Source organism: Strigops habroptila, chromosome 16 (assembly GCF_004027225.2).
Source record: "Strigops habroptila isolate Jane chromosome 16, bStrHab1.2.pri, whole genome shotgun sequence".
Classification (NCBI taxonomy): Eukaryota; Metazoa; Chordata; class Aves; order Psittaciformes; family Psittacidae; genus Strigops; species Strigops habroptila.
Genome location: NC_044292.2, coordinates 1,596,407 through 1,615,340, shown reverse-complemented (window position 1 = coordinate 1,615,340; position 18,934 = coordinate 1,596,407). Strand labels below are relative to the sequence as shown.

General features: G+C 57.2%; 1 protein-coding gene across 4 annotated transcripts; it reads right to left on the bottom strand.

Moving 5' to 3' along the window:
- Window positions 1–478: 478 nt before the first annotated feature.
- ATP13A2 (ATPase cation transporting 13A2) lies at window positions 479–18,611 on the bottom strand. 4 transcript variants are annotated; one of them, XM_030507656.1, is made up of 30 exons: window positions 18,485–18,611; window positions 17,636–18,021; window positions 13,274–13,347; window positions 12,597–12,764; window positions 12,290–12,348; window positions 12,027–12,138; window positions 11,857–11,936; window positions 10,984–11,061; window positions 10,670–10,739; window positions 9,589–9,723; window positions 9,288–9,354; window positions 8,176–8,307; window positions 7,760–7,915; window positions 7,097–7,207; window positions 6,932–6,978; window positions 6,628–6,816; window positions 6,342–6,548; window positions 6,090–6,203; window positions 5,802–5,958; window positions 5,302–5,422; window positions 4,959–5,083; window positions 4,307–4,467; window positions 3,793–3,903; window positions 3,540–3,619; window positions 2,623–2,775; window positions 2,392–2,488; window positions 2,056–2,279; window positions 1,766–1,917; window positions 1,510–1,682; window positions 479–1,339 (listed from the first exon to the last, which is right to left on the bottom strand). In XM_030507656.1, the coding sequence occupies exons 2-30, from the start codon at window positions 17,640–17,642 to the stop codon at window positions 1,169–1,171; spliced, it is 3,531 nt and encodes a 1,176-aa protein (XP_030363516.1). In that variant the 5' UTR covers window positions 17,643–18,021; window positions 18,485–18,611; the 3' UTR covers window positions 479–1,168. The 4 variants fall into 4 exon arrangements, with proteins under 4 accessions (XP_030363516.1, XP_030363517.1, XP_030363518.1 ...); XM_030507657.1 differs by having other exon boundaries at window positions 3,793–3,888; XM_030507658.1 differs by having other exon boundaries at window positions 12,648–12,764.
- Window positions 18,612–18,934: the final 323 nt, after the last annotated feature.

Genomic DNA, 18,934 nt, shown 5'->3' with positions numbered 1-18,934 from the left:
GGAGGGCAGAGAGGCGCCGCTGGCGCTCGGAGGGGTTTAGACTTTCCATGCAGGAGACTCCCTGCAAGACCCAGCCCTCGATCCAAGAGCCAGGCTGAAACCCCCCTCGGAAGGGGATGCAGACATCCCTGCGGCTCGGCTCAGCCCCTTTTGGGATGCGGCATCTCCATCTGTTGGCTTTTCCTCCCTTGAAGGAGTGAGGTTTTGCAGCCTTGGCGAGGACACCTGGGTTTTTCCAGCAATTATGATGATTTTCTAGGAAATTCAAGCTGGAAACAGGCTCAGGGGTTATTTACATGCTGATGGAGCTGCTGCAATTCCAGCGGTGCCAGCCCTGGGTTCGCTCTGCTTTGAGGCATCAAGGCAGCCCAGATGGAGAATGAGGGGACCCCAAAACCTCTTTCACCTTCTCCCTTACCCATCCACTCCTCACTCTGCCCCACACAGCCCATCCCCACCAGGCAGCACAAGCAAGTGCTCAAGAAAATAGTGCTAATTTATTAGACAACGCTCAGGAAGCACCATCCAGAACCTGAACGTCACGTTTACAGCTCAATGCACTGCAGGAGAGTTAAAAAATACAGATATTTGGGGAGTTTTAATGCTACAAAGGTCCAATAATCCAAAAGCAGAACTGCTCTGCAGGAGCATCACAAGCGGAGGGGGCCCGTGGCTGGTCCGGGGGTTGAGCAGCATCCTTGGCAAGCCGGGGATGGGGTGGTTTGTAAACAGTTCCTACACATCCAGGGCGCTTGCTTGGGGAGGCTGAAGGGTTTTTCTTTCACAGTGAGCAGAGAAGGGAGGCTGGGGTGGGTGTCCTCACCATGAGAGCATCAGGGACCTTCTTCTTGGTGGTTTAGGCCAGTCAGGAGAGAGAAAAGGAGGTGGCATCGCCCTGTGTAACAGTACTGGTGCCCAGGGTGGGGAGACGGGTCCAGGCATGGGAGCAAGAATGGTCCTGGAGGCAGAGCTGAGATGAGAGGAGATGGTTTCTCCTCTTCTTCTTCTGGACGTTCTCCCTCAGTTTGCTTCTCCACCATCTCCTCCCCATAGCCATGATTCCGAGGGTCTCTCTGCAGGATCCTTCCCGCTGCATCCCTCCGTTTACCAGGATAAATAAATAAACAAGTGTCCAGGGGCTGTGGGCAGCAGGAAAACCCGGCCCGTGTTATCTCACGGCGATGGACATCTTGGGTGTCGCAAAGAGCGGTTGGTTGAGGGGGGGCCAGGGCGGCTGCTGCTGCCTCAGCTCCTTCTCCAGCCTCTTGAAAAGCTTCTTGGATGGTTTCTTGCGGCGCAGCCTGCGGAGGCAGCCGAGCAAGCCGTGGTCCAGGGCAGTCTGCAGCGAAGATGAGGGGAGAACAGGCATTGGGGACACCAAAGAGGGCAGAGCTGATGCCAAGGTGAGCCCTGCTCCCTCTGTGGCTCCTGGAAAAGGGGTTGCTTGGACGGACCCAAAGGGATTACGTTGTCCCTTGTGTGCCCAATGCCCACTCGGGGCTCACCTACCTCCAGCACAAAGGCGGTGAAGAAGTTGAGGGCAGCGATCCCCAGCAGCAGCAGCTTGAAGTTCAAGTCGTCGATGCCCTGCAGCTTCAGCAGGGTTTTGGGGAAGCCCAGCGGGTAGAGAGTCAACCATATCATGAGGCCAAAGAGGAGGATGAGGACCACCAAGAACAGCGCTGAGGGTGAGAAGGAAGAGGGTTGAGGAGGAGGATGAAGGTTTGATGTCTCTCTTCACCCTCATGGCCAGCATCACCCTCACCATTGGCGTAGAGCGGCTCCCGGAATGGGTACCCCTTGGACATGGCGACAGCCAGGATCAGGTACTGGAAGCCCGTGACACAGAAGAGGACCGTGTTCTCATAGTTAGGCAGGTTTTGGGGAGCTGTCACTGTGCTGTTCAGTGGCACGTACCTGAGCCAGGCAGAGGACAAGGCAGAGGGTCAACACAGGGTGGCTGGATGCATCCTTGATGCCAAAACCAAGGCCAAGCACTTGGGCTTCATTGTGATCCTTCCCATCACCAAGCCCAGGTGAAGCTGGGTCCCTTACCAGCTCTGTGAGACAGTGATGAAGTAGCTGAGGACCTGCACGGTGATGAGCAGAGCTGTTTGGAGGAGGAGGCTGCCCAGCACGAGGACACTGATCAATGCCCCTTGGGGACGCTCCACTCCCAGCTCCTGGGCAGGACCGGTCCGACCCATTAGCACGGCCACCGTGGTGGTGATGATCAGGTCGAAGAAGAGGAACTGGAAATCGCTCAGGTTGGTGTTGATCTGGGAAGTAGAAACCAGATGGTCTCAGTGTGAGGATAGGAAAGGGTAAAATAGGATAAAACCCAGATGGGATGAGGTGACCCAAAGGCATTTGGGCAACCACAGGACTCACTGTGTAGAGCAGCAGGACGCACACGAACTGCACCAGGCTGTACAGAGCCATGTACTTAAAGACACCAAAGGAGGTGACCAGTGAGCACCTGCCCTCCCTGCAGTGATAAAGAGAGAGTCACCCACCAGCCACAACACCCTTGCCATGAGTTGTCCCAAAGAGGGGTCAGAGGCACTCAGGAGACCTCCCACGCCAGTTGTATCCCCCCTCACGTGGGTCCCAGCAGCTCACCGGATGACAGTGGGCACACACTCGATGTTGGCCACATGGGAGGTGAAGGGTGAAGCCACTGATGCCTCTGCCTCCGACAGCGAGATGCCCACGTCAGCCGCCTTCAGAGCCCCACAGTCGTTGGCACCGTCCCCACACATCCCCACGCAGTAGCTGTGGTGAGAAGGGATCTGATAGATCATGAGGGGATGTGGGAGAAGCGCTGGGGCTGCAAGGTTGAACCTCCAAGGGTCACCCCACATCTGGGAGAGGGCAGGATGTGATCTGCAGCTGCCAACTGCTCCTGCACTAAGCATAGGATCCCAGAATCCCAGAGTGGTTTGGGCTGAAGGGACCTTAAAGCTTCTCCAGCTCCAACCCCTGCCACGGGCAGGGACACCTTCCACTAGAGCAGGTTGCTCCAAGCCCCTGTGTCCAACCTGGCCTTGAACACTGCCAGGGATGGGGCAGCCACAGCTTCTCTAGGCACCCTGTGCCAGCACCTCAGCACCCTCACAGGGAAGAGCTTCTGCCTCAGAGCTCATCTCAATCTCCCCTCGGGCAGGTTAAAGCCATTCCCCTTGGCCTGTCCCTACAGGCCCTTGTCCAAAGCCCCTCTCCAGGTTTCCTGGAGCCCCTTTAGGCCCTGGAGCTGCTCTAAGGTCTCCCCTTCAGGAGCCTTCTCTTCTCCAGGCTGCCCCAGCCCAGCTCTCTCAGCCTGGCTCCAGAGCAGAGCTGCTCCAGCCCTCGCAGCAGCTCCGGGGCCTCCTCTGGCCTCGCTCCAGCAGCTCCACGTCCCTCTTGTGCTGTTGCCCCAGAGCTGGAGCAGGACTGCAGGGGGGGTCTCCCCAGAGTGCAGCAGAGGGGCAGGATCCCCTCGCTTGACCTGCTGCTAATCCCCTCTCCCTCCTCTGTCCTCCATCCCTGGGGGGACTCACTTGAGCTCCTGCAGGCTGCACACCAGCTGAGTCTTCTGCTCGGGCAACATGCGGGCAAACACGGTGGCTCGGATGAGGATCTGCAGAGAAGGGAATGCTCCATGTTCGTACCACAGCATCCTCATCCCTGCCCATCCAGGAGGAGCCTGGTTCTCCTGAGCTTTGCCAGCTCAGCAGGGCAGAGGCATCTTGCACCAGCAAAGAAACTCCCCACGGCATTCAGTAGTGGAGGATTCCCGGCCATGGGACTCACCTTGGGCAGGAGCTCAGCGAAGTGCTCACAAACCACAGCGAAGGATTTGCCATTCAGGGCGAAGTGGCAGGACTGAGGCTGCAGGAAACATCCATCCTGCTGGGACAGATCCTGTCAGGGGAAAACAACTCCTTTTCCACAGCTCCAGCCCCTGGGCAAGGGTCTGAACCAGCATCCTCAACCTGCACAGAGCAGGAGGTAAAGCAACTGCAGGTAAAGCAGCTTCCCTTAAAGCTCCGTTTCAGGCATATAAATGATGGTATTTTGGATAAGGAACTTGTGGGACCAAGCCCTTCATGCCAAGCTGGAGCAGCACAGTGCTGGCTGCATCTGATGAGCATCTGGAGCATCAACTCCAGCCTGATGTGCTCATAGAGAGAAACAGGAGCAGGTTGTCTCCTAACGGAGGCCGTAAGAGGCAGCCTCGCAGCTCTGAGGGATGCTGGAAGAGTCCTCCAAGCTCAGGGCACTTTGGGCTTTACAAACCCCGCTGAGATGCTGCCTCAGGACCCACCTCCGGCTGCTCCTCGCCCTGGGAATGCTCGGCCGGGATGAACTTGAGAGCAGCGGGTTTGTCGTGGCTGGGAGGGGAGGCGCTGATGAAGATCACCCGCTCCTTCGGCTCCACCATGCGGCAGCTCCGGGCCACGTTCATGGCTGTCAGCATGTTGTCTCCTACCAGAGAGAGGTGGAGGGGCTGAGCAGCCACCAGCAGTGATGGCTATACAGGGTCCTGCAGAGCTGCAAGCCAAGAGGGGCAGCTCAAACCTGCCACATCCCCTCTCCCAACCACCATGCTGGGGATCCCTTTGCTTCCCTGTGTTTTGGGGGAGAGCTCATTCCTTACAGGCTGGATGGGGAATGGATGGAGCAGCCCTGAGGAGAAGGACTTGGGGGTGCCCAGGGAAGCTGTGGCTGCCCCATCCCTGGCAGTGTTCAAGGCCAGGTTGGACACAGGGGCTTGGAGCAACCTGCTCTAGTGGAAGGTGTCCCTGCCCGTGGCAGGGGTTGGAGCTGGAGGAGCTTTAAGGTCCTTTCCAACCAAAACCAGGCTGGGATTCTGTGATTCCTGGTGGAGAACCCTTCACCCCTTGCACCACATCAAGGGTTGACCATGTCCCACCTCTTCCCCGAGCCCTGTCCCGCCATTCCCCTCGCAGGGTCACCTGTCACCATGACGGGGCGGATGTTGGCGTTCCTCAGGAGGTGAATCACGGGCGCAGACTCTGGCTTGAGCACATTCTTCATGACGAGGAATCCCAGGAAGCTCAGGCTGCTCTCCACAGCGTCCCTGGTGGATACAATGACCCCTTCAACACCATCTTCAGCACAAGGCAGAGAGGAGCAACTGCTATAAACAGCTAAAACCCCAGCATTTGCTTTAGGATGGGTTAGGAATGAATCCCCTGCAGGCTGCTGGGATGGAGCAGACTTCAGGGCAGTGAAACATCCCATGAAATGCTTGGAGCAAACAAGGTCTAAACAGAGAAAGAAGTTGTTGGCACCAACCTGGGGAGCTGCAGGGCCTCCTCGAACGTGGTCACTGAACTCAGGGCTTTGCAGGCCAGACCCAGGACCCGGAACCCATCCGTGGTGTAGTGCCGCAGCATCTGGGAGAAATCCACGGGCACTGCCAGCCACGAGGGGAAAACCAAGGTCAAAATAGCTCCTGGATGAACCTGGCTGTGTACACTCAAAGGGGACAGCTGGGGCTCAAGCTCCCAAAGAATTAAAGGGCTTTGGATGCTCATCCAGACTCCAATCCCTGCCTTCTAGCTCCTATTTTCTTCCCCCCATGTGGCTGAAGGTCTTGAAGGGTCCTGAAGGTCCCTTCCACCCCTATCCATTCTATGATTCTATGAAGCTAAGCCAAAGCTCTGTGCCTCTGGGGACTGCCCCATAGCACCACCAAGGAGAACTCCCTGTGGGGATGAGCTGCAGGGATGCAGATGGATGATGGAGCAGCAGGACCAGAGCAGTGATAGTGAACCACCGTCCCCATCACGTACCCGTCTCCTTCCTGCAGAGGCTGGCCACCATCTCCGGAGCACCCTTGACATAGACATGGGCTGAGGCTTCACCAGGCAGCTTCACCAGGACGCTCATCCTCTGCAAGGAGGAGGAGAAGGGGAACCGCCGGAGGATCCCCAGAGGTAACTGGTGCTTCTGTGGAGAGAGAGAAGGTGTCAGGGCCAGGCAGGACCTTCTCTGGGAGGTACAACCCCTCCAGGGGCTGTGGAGCACAACCACCCTTTGTCATATGGGGAACTGGAGCTACTCTGGTCCATGGGACATACCCTGTCTCGTGGCTGTTCTTCCTCAGGTGGAGGTTTCACCACAGCCAAGACCTTCATCCCAAACTGCTGGAAGGCAGGCAGCCCCCCTTCCTCCTCCTCCATCATCTCCAGGCGCTGAAACCAAGGGCATGCTAAGATAGATAGATGCTATCCACTCCATGGATGGTCTCAAACACCCCCTCTCCTGGCAGAGCAAGCTGTGTCCTACCTCCCTCTTTCCAGACAGGCACCTTTGCCCATCACTTTGCTTACCCAGCCAGTGGACTCCAACATCTTGAGGTCCACAGGGTCCCCGATGGGCTGTGCCCGCAGCACCGAGACCGTGTGGCAAGTGGCCAACGAGTAGAGCAAGGGCCCAGCGGGCAGGCAGCGGGGCTCGTGGACGATGGGCATGAAGTGGTTGTTCTCCAGTGGAACCACCCCCCACACATCCAGCCCTTCCTCCGTGAGGGTTCCTGTCTGTGGGCATGAGGATGGAGGGTCCACAGCAGCTCCCGGAGATGGGAACTCTGGTCCCATGGTGATGCTCAAGCCTCACCTTGTCGAAGCAAACCAGGCGGATCTTCCCGCAGAGGTTGATCCGGGGAGGGCTGATGCAAAAGATTCCCTGTTTCTTCAGCCTGTTCTGGGCATAGATGGTGCCCACGGTCATCGCAGCGGGGAGAGCCGGGGGCACGATGACAGTGACGAGGTCGAGGGCACGGATGATGATTTGCCCCACAGGGACCTGGTAGGTGAGAAGGAGAAGGGGTGGGCATCCTGGTAGCCCTCACCCATCTCCACCCGCATCTGCTGATGGTCCCAGGCTGTGCTCCAGGACTCCCCAGCTCCAAGAGCCCTACCTGGTTTTTAACCAAGATGAGGATGCTGTAGAGCGTGCCGATAAAAGCTGTGCAGGAGGAGGGAGGAGAACGGGCTTGGTTACAAAGCAAAGCAGATGAAGGGTGAGTTCACCCATGGTGGAGGAGTTTGGCTGCTCCTGGCCATGCCCCCATGCTCACACCTACCCAGGACAGCGAGGAACAGGACAAACTTCACAGCATCCTTGTAGAACTTGAAGCTCACGGGTTTGGGGTAGAGGATGGAGCTGATGAGATCCCCTTTGGCTGTGCAAAACCCTGCGGGAGAGGGGCAGGAGGTAACCACAGACAAAGGCATAGAATAGAATCAGAGAATCAGCTGGATTGGAAAAGACCATTAAGCTCATCAAGTCCAACTGTTCCCCAGCACTGCCAAAGCCACCACTAACCCATGGCACTGAGCGCCTCGTCTGCATGTTTTGGGAACGCTTACGGGGACGGTGACTCCAGCCCTGCTCTGGGCAGCCTGTTCCAATGCCTGAGCACCCTCTGGGGAAGGAATTGTTCCTCAGCTCCATCTAAACCTGCCCTGGTGCAGCTTGAGGCCGTTTCCTCTTGTCCCATCCCTTGTTCCTTGGGAGCAGAGACCAGCCCCCTCCTGGCTCCATCCTCCTGTCAGGCAGTTGTAGAGAGCAATAACGTCCCCCCTGAGCCTTCTCTTCTCCAGACTAAGCCCCTCCAGGTCCCTCAGCCGTTCCTCATCACACTTGTGCTCCAGGCCCTGCTCCAGCTCCGTTCCCTTCTCTGGACCCGAAAGTCCCTGTTCTGAAGGACGCAGCTTAATCCCGGCTTTATCCCTCAATCCCTTACCTGTGCGGGTCACCACGGCCAGCACTCCCCTGCCCACATAAGACTTGGCTTGGATGACCTGTGTCCCACAGAACAAGGTGTGACGCCTGTGCTCCTCGGGGGAATAGATGGTGCTGCCAGCCGGGAGAGGGGTCTTCATCACTGGCACGCTCTCCCCTGTGTGAGGAACATCATGGAAGGGAGGAGGAACGTCATGGAAGGGAAGAAGAACATCATGGAAGGGAAGAAAAACATCATGGAAGGGAGGAGGAACATCATGGAAGGAGGAAGAACATCATGGAAAGGAGGAGGAACATCATGGGAGGGAGGTTTATCACCCTGGGGGGGTCAGGATCCAACCAGCCTGGATGGGAAAGGGGTGCAGGAGGCCCACTGAGATACAGGGCTTGCTCTGTGCCCCCAGGTCCAGCTCTCACCCGTCAGCATGCTCTCGTTGACCATGCACTCGCCCGTCAGCAGCGCGGCATCGCAGGGGACCAGCATCCCATCCGCAGGGAGGCTGATGCAGTCGCCTGGCACCAGGTCTGCAGAGCTCACCGCCATCTCCTCTGGAAGAGACGCCTTGTGGGAAAAGGACTTGGAGGGGTGGGGATTAGGGAAAACTGGGAGCTAATGGAAGTTGGAGTCTTAAGGAGACTTTTTTAGGGTGAAATACAGTTGCTGCTTCTGGGATGTTGGCACACACAGAATTTACTCCACTACAGTTCTCCAGGCAATGCAAGCTGCCACCTTAGCACATGCTAAGAGGAGTAATGGAGGATGAAGTGGAGACACCATAGCCAGGGTCTGTTGTAATCCCTGCAGGAATGGGAACTGGATGGTACCATGCAGCTGATAAACCACAGAGCAGCTGCCATGGAATGGTTTGTGCTGGAAGGGACCTTAAAGCTCATCCAGTTCCAACCCCTGCCACGGGCAGGGACACCTTCCACTAGAGCAGGTTGCTCCAAGCCCCTGTGTCCAACCTGGCCTTGAACACTGCCAGGGATGGGGCAGCCACAGCTTCTCTGGGCACCCTGTGCCAGCGCCTCAGCACCCTCCCAGGGAAGAGCTTCTGCCTCAGAGCTCATCTCAATCTCCCCTCGGGCAGGTTAAAGCCATTCCCCTTGTCCTGTCCCTGTCCCCTTGTCCTTGTCCAAAGCCCCTCTCCAGTGGTTACAGTTTGGTTGTCTATTGCTCCAGGCTGGTTTCACAGTCCGTGTGCTATCACTGACCCTCATCCTGCCACAAACTTGCATTTTGTATAAGAAAAACCTTCAGCTGAAGCCTTTTTTGTGTAAATCTCCAGAGATTTGAATAACTGAAATAAGGGACTTGGTGACACTGTCAGTGCAGGTTGGTTGAATCCTCCCCTCTGATATGGTGGGCTCTCCAGTAGGATCCCCACAACAGGAAGCGGACAGACTGGGACACGGACAGGCTGATCAAACATAAAAGGTTCAAGGAACCCCCCTTTTAACATGTCACACATCATCCCCATCCCAAATCCACGCCAGGAGCCCTCACTCATGGCAGGCATCACACTCACCTCCACTGGGGCGATGGACTCGGACACCCACTGACATCTTGGCCATGTTCTGCAGCGTGGTGCTTTGCTGCAAGGGAGGGAGCAGTCAGCTCAAAAAGCACAGCAAAGCATCCATAAAACAGGTCTTGAAGGCTCAGGATCACAAAGGAAGGACAAGGAAACCTGCTGCACCATTGGGAATACGGGTTGTCCTCACCCAGCTGGGCTCAGAGGGAGTTCAACATCAGCACAGAGGTCAACCAGCATCAGAAAACGGGTTATTTCACCAGAGCTGCTGGTCCCAAATAAGCCCAGCACCAACCTTCCTTGTCTCATAGAGGGACAGCCCTAAGGAGATGGTGGAGATGAGGAAGATGCAGGCAGCGTAGTAGTAGTAGGCATCACAGACCCACAGCACGATGCTGAACACTTGGAAGATGTAGAAGGGATTGAGAACCTGGAAGGGAACACAGAGGATGAGAAGGTTTTGGAGGAAGAGCTTCCTCCAGCCCATTGTCAGAGGAGGGGATCCTGCCCCTCTGCTCTGCTCCCGATAGACCCCACTTGCAGCACTGTGTGCAGTTCTGGTGTCCTCAACATAAGGACATGGAGCTGTTGGAGCAAGTGCAGAGGAGGCCATGAGGATGAGCAGGGGCTGGAGCAGCTCCCGTATGGAGACAGGCTGAGAACATTGGGGCTGTTCAGCCTGGAGAAGAGAAGCTGCGTGGAGACCTCAGAGCAGCTCCCAGTGTCTGAAGGGGGCTACAAGGATGCTGGAGAGGGACCTTCATCAGGGACTGGAGGGATAGGACAAGGGGTGATGGGTTCAAACTGAAACAGGGGAAGTTCTTCCCTGTGAGGGTGCTGAGGCGCTGGCACAGGGTGCCCAGAGAAGCTGTGGCTGCCCCATCCCTGGCAGTGTTCAAGGCCAGGTTGGACACAGGGGCTTGGAGCAACCTGCTCTAGTGGAAGGTGTCCCTGCCCGTGGCAGGGGGTTGGAACTGGAGGAGCTTTAAGTCCCTTCAACTCAAACCAGGCTGGGATTCTGTGATTCTATGATTATGAGACTTCCAAGCTCCTTGAGGACCAGCTGCTTATGCAGAGGAGAAGCTGCCTCTTCCCTGGGGCTGGGGATGAACTAGCTGACTCCTTGCAAACCCTCCCTCCTCCCTGGTTTGGCTCATGGTTGGTACTCCTGAGGATGCTCAGCCACCTCCGCAGCCATCTGGGGATGCTCCTGTCTAAGCTAAGAGGGAGGATGGATCTCTGATCTCTGCCTCTCCTAAAGTCCTCTCCTCCCTACCCAAGAAGAAGGGCCTGCAAAGCGCTGGCAGTGAGGGCCATGGAGCAGGATCTGCCCTGGGACAAGTAGCTCTTTGGGAGCACTGTGGATGCACACACACCTCTTCCACCAACAGCCTCGCATAGGACTTGACTGGCACCTCGATGAGGTTCGCTCCATAGATCTTCCTTCTGCAAAGTGGACAGGAAAGCAAATCCATACCAGGGAGAAGCCGCATTTCCATCCTGAGGGACCCTCACACTGCCCACACCTCCCTGGGGGCTTGGTTACATGGAGAAGCCAAGCCAGGCTAATCCAGCCCGCCTCTGCTTTGAGGTCTGAATGCAAAAAAACCCCAGGCTCTGGGAATTGCTGGCCCCTGGAAAAGCCGCATCTGTGCTCCCCACGTGTCCCACGGAGCTGGTAGATCCCTACCTGGTGTTATGGTCCTGTTGGCTGAGCCCAGCCTGCGAGAGATGCAGATCTGCGCAGGTCCAACCTTCATCCAAGACGCTGGCAAGCACCAGGGGAAAGGAAAACAGAGAAACGGAGTCAAAATCAGCAGGAGCCTGGCCCAGAGGCACAAACACCACATCCAAGTTCTTGCTGACAGAAAAGAACCCTTTCGGAAAGGGAGAGGATCTTGTTCCTCGGCTCCTGCTGCAGCTCACGGGTGCCAAGGAGCAGGAACAAAAGGGCACAGTTCGGAGAGGAGCATCCAGCACGAGGCAGCTGCCAAACTGCTTTGCCTGGTTTCCTCTGCCCCCAAAGACAGACAACAGCAACAGACCGGGGGAGAAGCAGCAGCTTCCTTGACCCAGCACCCTGGGATGGTCGCCAAAGGCTCTGCAGTGCAGAGAAAAGCTCCAGCTCCAGTGGTTGTGTGACCTCCAGTCGGGTCAGGACAACATTGAGGGGGCTGAGGGGCCAAAGGGAGCAGCAAAGAGATCATAGAATCCCAGCCTGGTCTCGGTTAAAGGGACCTTAAGGCTCCTCCAGTACCAAGCCCCTGCCACGGGCAGGGACACCTTCCACTAGAGCAGGTTGCTCCAAGCCCCCGTGTCCAACCTGGCCTTGAACACTGCCAGGGATGGGGCAGCCACAGCTTCTCTGGGAAAAGTCTGTGCCAGCGCCTCAGCACCCTCACAGAGAAGAGCTTCTGCCTTATCTCCAACCTGAACTTCCCCTGTTTCAGTTTGAACCCATCATCCCTTGTCCTATCACTACAGACTCTGATGAAGAGCCCCTCTCCAGCATCCTAACTTTGATGCAGGGAGTTCTGCTGCGGCAAAGGGGACAGAGAAGTACCTGACTTTGCAGTACATCTGCCGCCGCTCGATCCAGACGTAGCGCATGCCCTCAAAGAGATAGTACCGCAGGATGTTTTTCTGAGCGTAGCAGGACATGAGAACAAGGTGTTAGCAGGCCACGAGGGAGAGGAATTACAGGGCAGAGGTGGGAAAGGTCACTGGTGTTACCTCTTCCTTCTCATGGAGCCGGATAGTGTCCCGGCTCTCCTCCTCTTCCGACACCCCGATAGCGATGCTGGTCCTGCGGTCCTCCAGCCTGGCCCCAGGGTGATGCTCCAGGCTGCTCGGGATGGAAAACAAGGGTCAGGCCTTCCCCATCCCACCAGCTCTGCTGCAAATGGCCCCAACTCCCTGGAAGCCAAATGCAGATGCGAACCCCTGCCTGTCCAGATGTGAGCCCCTTGCCTTGTCCAGATGTGAGCCCAACTCACCTGCCCTCGCCCAGTGCCTCTGTGCACACACGGGTGGTGAAGCACTGTCCGAATTTGTCCTGCAACAAAGGCACAGGGGCTGAGCAGAGGGAATTGGGGAGCATCCCATGGATCTCCCCTGTTCAAAGCAGGGACAGTGTCCCAGGTAGGGAGTGCCAATCCCAGATGCTGGCTGGGCTGCAGGGACAATAGAGAGAAATGCAAAGCCAGGCTAGTGGCTCTGGAAGAGGAAAGCAGCAAGGAACATGCCCAAGGACATCCTGGGAAGCCAGTGGCAGAGCCCAACCCCACAACCCCCAGGACTTACTCTGATGATGACCCAGTCGGCCTGGCTGAGGGCACAGGGTTTGCACTTCACCTGCACTTCCAGGCTTGGCTTCCAATGAAAGAGAACAAGGAGCAGCCCTGCGGTCAGCACGGAGCCAATGTGGCACAGGGCCACCCGCCACGTCTTGGTCTGGTAGCCCGTGACCTCCTGGAAGAAAAGAGGTGACCTGTATGGGAATGCTTGTTCATAAAATAACCTGAAATGAAGGTCAGTGAGCATCTAAATCCTGCACTGATGAAAGCCCTGAATCTCCTGGCATGGTTTAACACCAGGCAGGTGACAATAAAGTAACTTTGGAGCTGGAAAACCATTGCCTTGTGCCAGCGTTGGACAGGACAAGGGGAATGGCTTTAACCTGCCAGAGGGGAGATTGAGATGAGCTCTGAGGCAGAAGCTCTTCCCTGTGAGGGTGCTGAGGCGCTGGCACAGGGTGCCCAGAGAAGCTGTGGCTGCCCCATCGCTGGCAGTGTTCAAGGCCAGGTTGGACACAGGGGCTTGGAGCAACCTGCTCTAGTGGAAGGTGTCCCTGCCCGTGGCAGGAGTTGGAGCTGGAGGAGCTTTAAGGTCCCTTCCAACCCAAACCAGGCTGGGGTTCTATGATAACACCCAGTTTTCGTGCCAGCCCAGCACTGCGGTGCCTCCCTCCCCACACTTACCATGCGGGATGTGTCAGTGTCCGTCTGCAGCGTCCCGTATCCCAGCCGCTGGCTCCCCAGCAGCCTGCTGCTGTCTGCAAAGCCAAAGAACAGGGAGGGGGGAAATAAGGAAAGCTGATCCCAGGGATTATTTAGGAGCTGTCGCGGTGCTGGGCTCCCGGCTGCAGCAATGACATCCCTGGCTCAACCCCAAAAGGTGGCTGGACTCGGTGTCCCCTCTTCCATCCGTGCTCCTGGCAAAGCTGCTTTGGGAAGGGGGATGCTGCGGGCACAGGGCACCCCAGGACCTCCCAGTCACCCGCCTGTGGCACGTGATGGTCACACGAACGATGTCAAAGGAGCCCGAGGAGAAAAGCTGGCACGAACCCAGCGGCTTAGCAGCCAGGGGAAGGGAGCGGGGCTGGTCCAGAGCCAGGTCAAATGCAGGGAGAGCTCTCTAAGGCACTTTTCACGCTTGTTTGCTCCTTGTGTTCCTCCCTGCATGGAGGAGGTGGCCACAACATCAGTGATTTCCAGTTTTAAGGATGCCCAGCGTGGCTCAGCACCTCCAATTCCTGATCCCCAGCCTGGGAGATGGGGATTGCTGGAGGTATCACCATCATCACAGAATGGTTTGGGCTGGAAAGGACCTTAAGATTACCCAGTTCCAACCCCTCCCATGGGCAGGGATTATCCCAGGTGGATTTTAATCGCTACTCTCTGTGCCATGAAGCTGAACTTGCTCATTATCCCTATATCCACATGGGATTATGACCTGTGGCGTCCCAGCTCCGGGATCTTAAAGCAGCAGCAGGGAGATAAGACGTGGCACAAACGCCAACCCAGGAGCGAGTTCCCAGCCTGGAGCCTGCAGATAATTTCCTGGTTGAGGCAGGTTCTTGTTTCCAGGAGGTCACCGGATTAACAATTTACATGCCGGGCGGGAGCTGTGCTGGGAAAACCACCCTGGAAGGATGGATTTAAGCTTAAACAAGGGAGATTCAGGTTGGAGATAAGGCAGAAGCTCTTCTCTGTGAGGGTGCTGAGGCGCTGGCACAGGGTGCCCAGAGAAGCTGGGGCTGCCCCATCCCTGGCAGTGTTCAAGGCCAGGTTGGACACAGGGGCTTGGAGCAACCTGCTCTAGTGGAAGGCGTCCCTGCCTGTGGCAGGGGTTGGAACTGGGTGAGCTTTAAGGTCCCTTCACCCCAAACCAGTCTGGGACTGCATGATCCAAGCACAGCCAAGTCTCCACCTGGACTCTGCTGCTACCAACAGCACTTTAAGACCCTACAAGCAGCAAAGCTTTAGGAGTTGCCACAGCCGGCTCTGTCCTTGCACCATCCCATCCCCAACGGGTTCCTCACCTCCTGCTCCCATCCCGGCTGCTCCCCAGACCACAGCAAGCGAGAAAGGGCTGTTGCCTCGACTCACCCCACCGGTTGCACCAGCGCAGCCGCCGCGGTTGGGATGGGATGCGGGGATGGGATCCGTACAGCCGGGAAGCACGCGGGGAGGGGAGGGCACAGCGCCGGAGCTGCGCCACCAGTTTGAATCCTGGTGCAGAGGCCACACCTCGTGGGCAAACACGGTGCAGGGCACCCGCTGTGCCTCTATGGAGAGCCCTGGGACAAGATCCACTGCTCCCTCTGCTGCTAAATGGGGATCAAGAGGGATATAACAGCAAGGAGCGGCTGCAAAGGGAAGAGGGGACCCAGGAACTGGATGCTGGAGGATCTCATTCATCAGGGCCTGTAGGGACAGGCCAAGGGGAATGGCTTTAACCTGCCAGAGGGGAGATTGAGATGAGCTCTGAGGCAGAAGCTCTTCCCTGTGAGGGTACTGAGGCGCTGGCACAGGGTGCCCAGAGAAGCTGTGGCTGCCCCATCCCTGGCAGTGTTCAAGGCCAGGTTGGACACAGGGGCTTGGAGCAACCTGCTCTAGTGGAAGGTGTCCCTGCCCGTGGCAGGGGTTGGAACCGGAGGAACTTTAAGGTCTCTTCCAACACAAACCAGTCTGTGGTTCTGTGATGCCTTCACATTTAGCACATGTCCTGGCATCCAAGCTGAGCTGGAAACCTTGAGACCACGCATTTCATGGCACTGAACACCCCCTGCAAAGCAACCCCAGCCCAGGACCATTTGTGAACACCAGCGCTGGTCCTTGCCCCAGGATTTTGCCCCCAGACACAGCCCTTCTCCCCAGCAGCACATACATCCCGAAAGTAGATGTGTGCTGGTTGCAGAGACCTTCTCCACAAGCTCCCTTTGCGGTCATGGCCCTCTACAAACACCTTTCTTGAAGCAAACATACCCCAAGGGGACTTCCATATTTCCACCTGCTCTTGTGGTCCCAGCTGGATGCTTCTGAGCAGCATTATCCATCTATCCATCCATCCATCCATCCATCCATCCATCCATCCATCCATCCATCCATCCATCTCCTATCTATCCTCCATTCATCCTTCTCCATCCCTCTATCCACATGGTGCTGTCTGGTCAATGGTACAGGGTTGGCAAGGTCAATCTGGGCCCTTGGAGATATGGCAAAAGGAAGGAAGGAGGGATGGGGAAAGGAGAATGGTGTTTGGGTCATGTAGGGCAAGACAAGGATCTTCCAGAGCAGCCTTCAGGCTTTACTCTGGGATGGGAGACGTCATGGGCAGCGGCATGCCCAGACCCAGCGAGGGTTGGGATGAGATGGTGCTGATCCTCCTGCCCTTCCCACCAAGCCAACACAAACTCATCCACATGAGCCAAGCGGTGAGAACACGCTGGAGCCGGAGCAAACGTGTTCTACCAGGAGGTCTGGTCCTACCCGGGCCTGGCAGCAGCCGCCAGCGGGAACGGCCCAAGGCTGGAAGAAACAAAAGGAGATGGTTCGATACAAGGTGGGGATGTGGAAGAGGGAGATTCAGGCTCTGCCGTCACTGGTAATCCCAGGGGAATCGTGCTCGTGCATCCAGCCCTTGAGATGGGTGAGGAAATCAAGTCCTTGCAGGCAAAGTGCTCACCCAGCAGCTCCGTCCACCTCAAACCGGTTTCTGTTTGGATTTGCAGGGAATCATAGACTCATACTATGGTTTGGGTTGGAAGGGGCCTTAAAGCTCATCCAGTCCCAACCCCCTGCCCCGGGCAGGGACACCTTCCACTAGAGCAGGTTGCTCCAAGCCCCTGTGTCCAACCTGGCCTTGAACACTGCCAGGGATGGGGCAGCCACAGCTTCTCTGGGCACCCTGTGCCAGCGCCTCAGCACCCACACAGGGAACTTCTGCCTTATTTCCAACCTGAACTTCCCCTGTTTAAGTTTAAACCCATCACCCCTTGTCCTATTGCTACAGTCCCTGAAGGTGGTGGCACAACCAGTGTTTGCTTCACCACATGCTGACAACACGGGCTGAGGCAATGTGGTCAAACCCTTCCAGCAAGGCAGGTTTCTGACCCAAGCCGGGCAGGGATCACGCTGACCTCTCTTAACCTGGGTTTGCAGGAGCTCCCTGTATGGCACAACCATCTACCAAGCCAGAGAGAAACACCCGATGCTTCAGGGAGCATTCTCGCTTGGGCAACCACTGGCCAGGGCTGCAGAAGAGGTTGTTTAGAGCCAAACCCCACATTTTCCCCAAATCCAGGTTAAATAAAGGGCTCTACCTCACTAAGAAAGAGGGGGACTGTGCTCCTCGCAGCCCAGCATCCCTGTTTTGGGGTGTTAAGGCAGGATTAGAGCATCTCCTGCCTCTGGAGCCAGCCTCCATGGCTGGCAGCGTTCAACCAGGGTGCCCTCACAAGAAACCTGGAGAGGGGCTTTGGACAAGGGCCTGGAGGGACAGGACAAGGGGAAGGGCTTTAACCTGCCAGAGGGGAGATTGAGATGAGCTCTGAGGCAGAAGCTCTTCCCTGTGAGGGTGCTGAGGCGCTGGCACAGACTTTTCCCAGAGAAGCTGTGGCTGCCCCATCCCTGGCAGTGTTCAAGGCCAGGTTGGACACAGGGGCTTGGAGCAACCTGCTCTAGTGGAAGGTGTCCCTGCCCGTGGCAGGGGTTGGAACTGGATGAGCTTTAAGGTCCCTTCAACCCAAACCAGGCTGGGATTAAAAGAGGGTTGAGGTTTAACCCCCCCGAGTGTTGCTATGCTGTAGATCTGAAGCAAAAGATGATGCAAAGAGGGGCTGGAAGTGGGGTGGACACGGTGGCAGCGACCATGGTGGCAGGGACCACAGCCATGGCACAGCCAGGCATCCAAGGAGCTCTGCAACGGGTGTCACCCTCTTCCCTTTCCTGCCACAAAGCTCTTCCTTTCTCATTCAGACGCTCCTCCGTGTCAAGCAGGGAAATTCAAAAGGAAACAAGAAGGTCGCATGGGCTGCACTGGTTCTATGGTTCACTTACCCGACATTGCATTACGCCCGTTCCCGACGCTCGCGGGGTCAGCCAGGCAGCGTGGTCCTTTGTAACCTCAATATCCACCTTGTCTCCACACTGATGCCACCAAAGGATGCTTCACTCCAGCTGCACACCCCGATGAGCTTGGAGTATCCCTGAACGCCGACTGGGAGCAACCTGCTGGCAGGGAAGCAGCTCCCGCTGTGCCGCAGGGATCCAGCCGCAGCGTTTCGGCCGTCTCGGAGCATCCGAAAGCGTCACTTTGGGTTTCGGTTCCTCACGTTTCGGGTGGATTCAGCAGCAGGAGCCTCTCCACATGGTCCCACGCAGCGCTGCCGGCAGGAGCGGGGCTGAGTGCTCGTGTCCCGATGGGATGTGAAGCCAAACCAGTTCTGCAGTAAGGAAGCACCCATTAAAAGCGGCAGCCCCCCCCCCCCAACAGCACAACCCCAGACCTCAGGATCGGCGTTTTCCAGACCCACAGCACCCCATGGTGCGCTGAAGGCTCCTCGGGGGTGATGCTGCGCTCCTCTTTTTGCTCTGACCCCCCCCCCCAAATCCAAGGAGGGGGCTGCACCCCGCTCTGCACCATCCCCACCTCCTCCTCCCCGTGCTGCAAAATAGGGCGAAATAGGGCAAAATAACGCAAAATAGAGTGAGGGTGCGCTCCCCTCTTGCACCTTAACGCAACACCACCCCCCCACCCCCCCCCCCGCACAACACAGGGCACCCGCATGGCAAAGCGCAACCCCGGGGCCACTCAGGATGCGCGAACCCCGCAGCCCCCCAGGACGAGCGGGGGGGTCTCTGCACCCCTTCTGCACCCCCAAACCCCCGGCGCGGGACCCCCCCGACCTGAGCTCATGGCGGGCGGACACGGGCGGGAGCCCCGGAAGGGCGGAGCATGGGGGATGCTGGGACTTGTAGTCACTTAACACACCCCCCCCCCCCCCCCCGAAAGCAGAGCAACACCCCAACATACCCTGGGTCCTGACTCCGAATAGGGCTTTGCACCCCCATATCCTGCAAGGAAACGCACCAGGGTCTGACCCCCAAACGGGGGCTTGTACCCCCACATCTTGCAAGGAAAAGCAAAGGGCTTCCCCGCAAATGGGGCTTTGCACCCCCATATCCTGCAAGGAAAGGAACCAAGCTCTTCCCCCAAAAGAGAGGCTTTGTACCCCCACATCTTGTGAGGAAGGGAACCAGGCTCTGCTCCCCCAAAATTTGTACCCCCACATCTCTGCAAAGAAATGCACCGGGCTCTGCCCGCCCCCCAAAAGCAGGTTTGCACCCCTATATCTT

Excerpts from the sequence above, each read along its gene's own strand:
- ATP13A2 (XM_030507656.1), bottom strand. Across the intron at positions 12,139-12,289 it reads GAGGCACTGGGCGAGGGCAG|CCTGGAGCATCACCCTGGGG; the intron begins GTGAGTTGGGCT and ends CATCCCGAGCAG. Across the intron at positions 4,468-4,958 it reads CCGCCCCGTCATGGTGACAG|GAGACAACATGCTGACAGCC; the intron begins GTGACCCTGCGA and ends TCTCTCTGGTAG.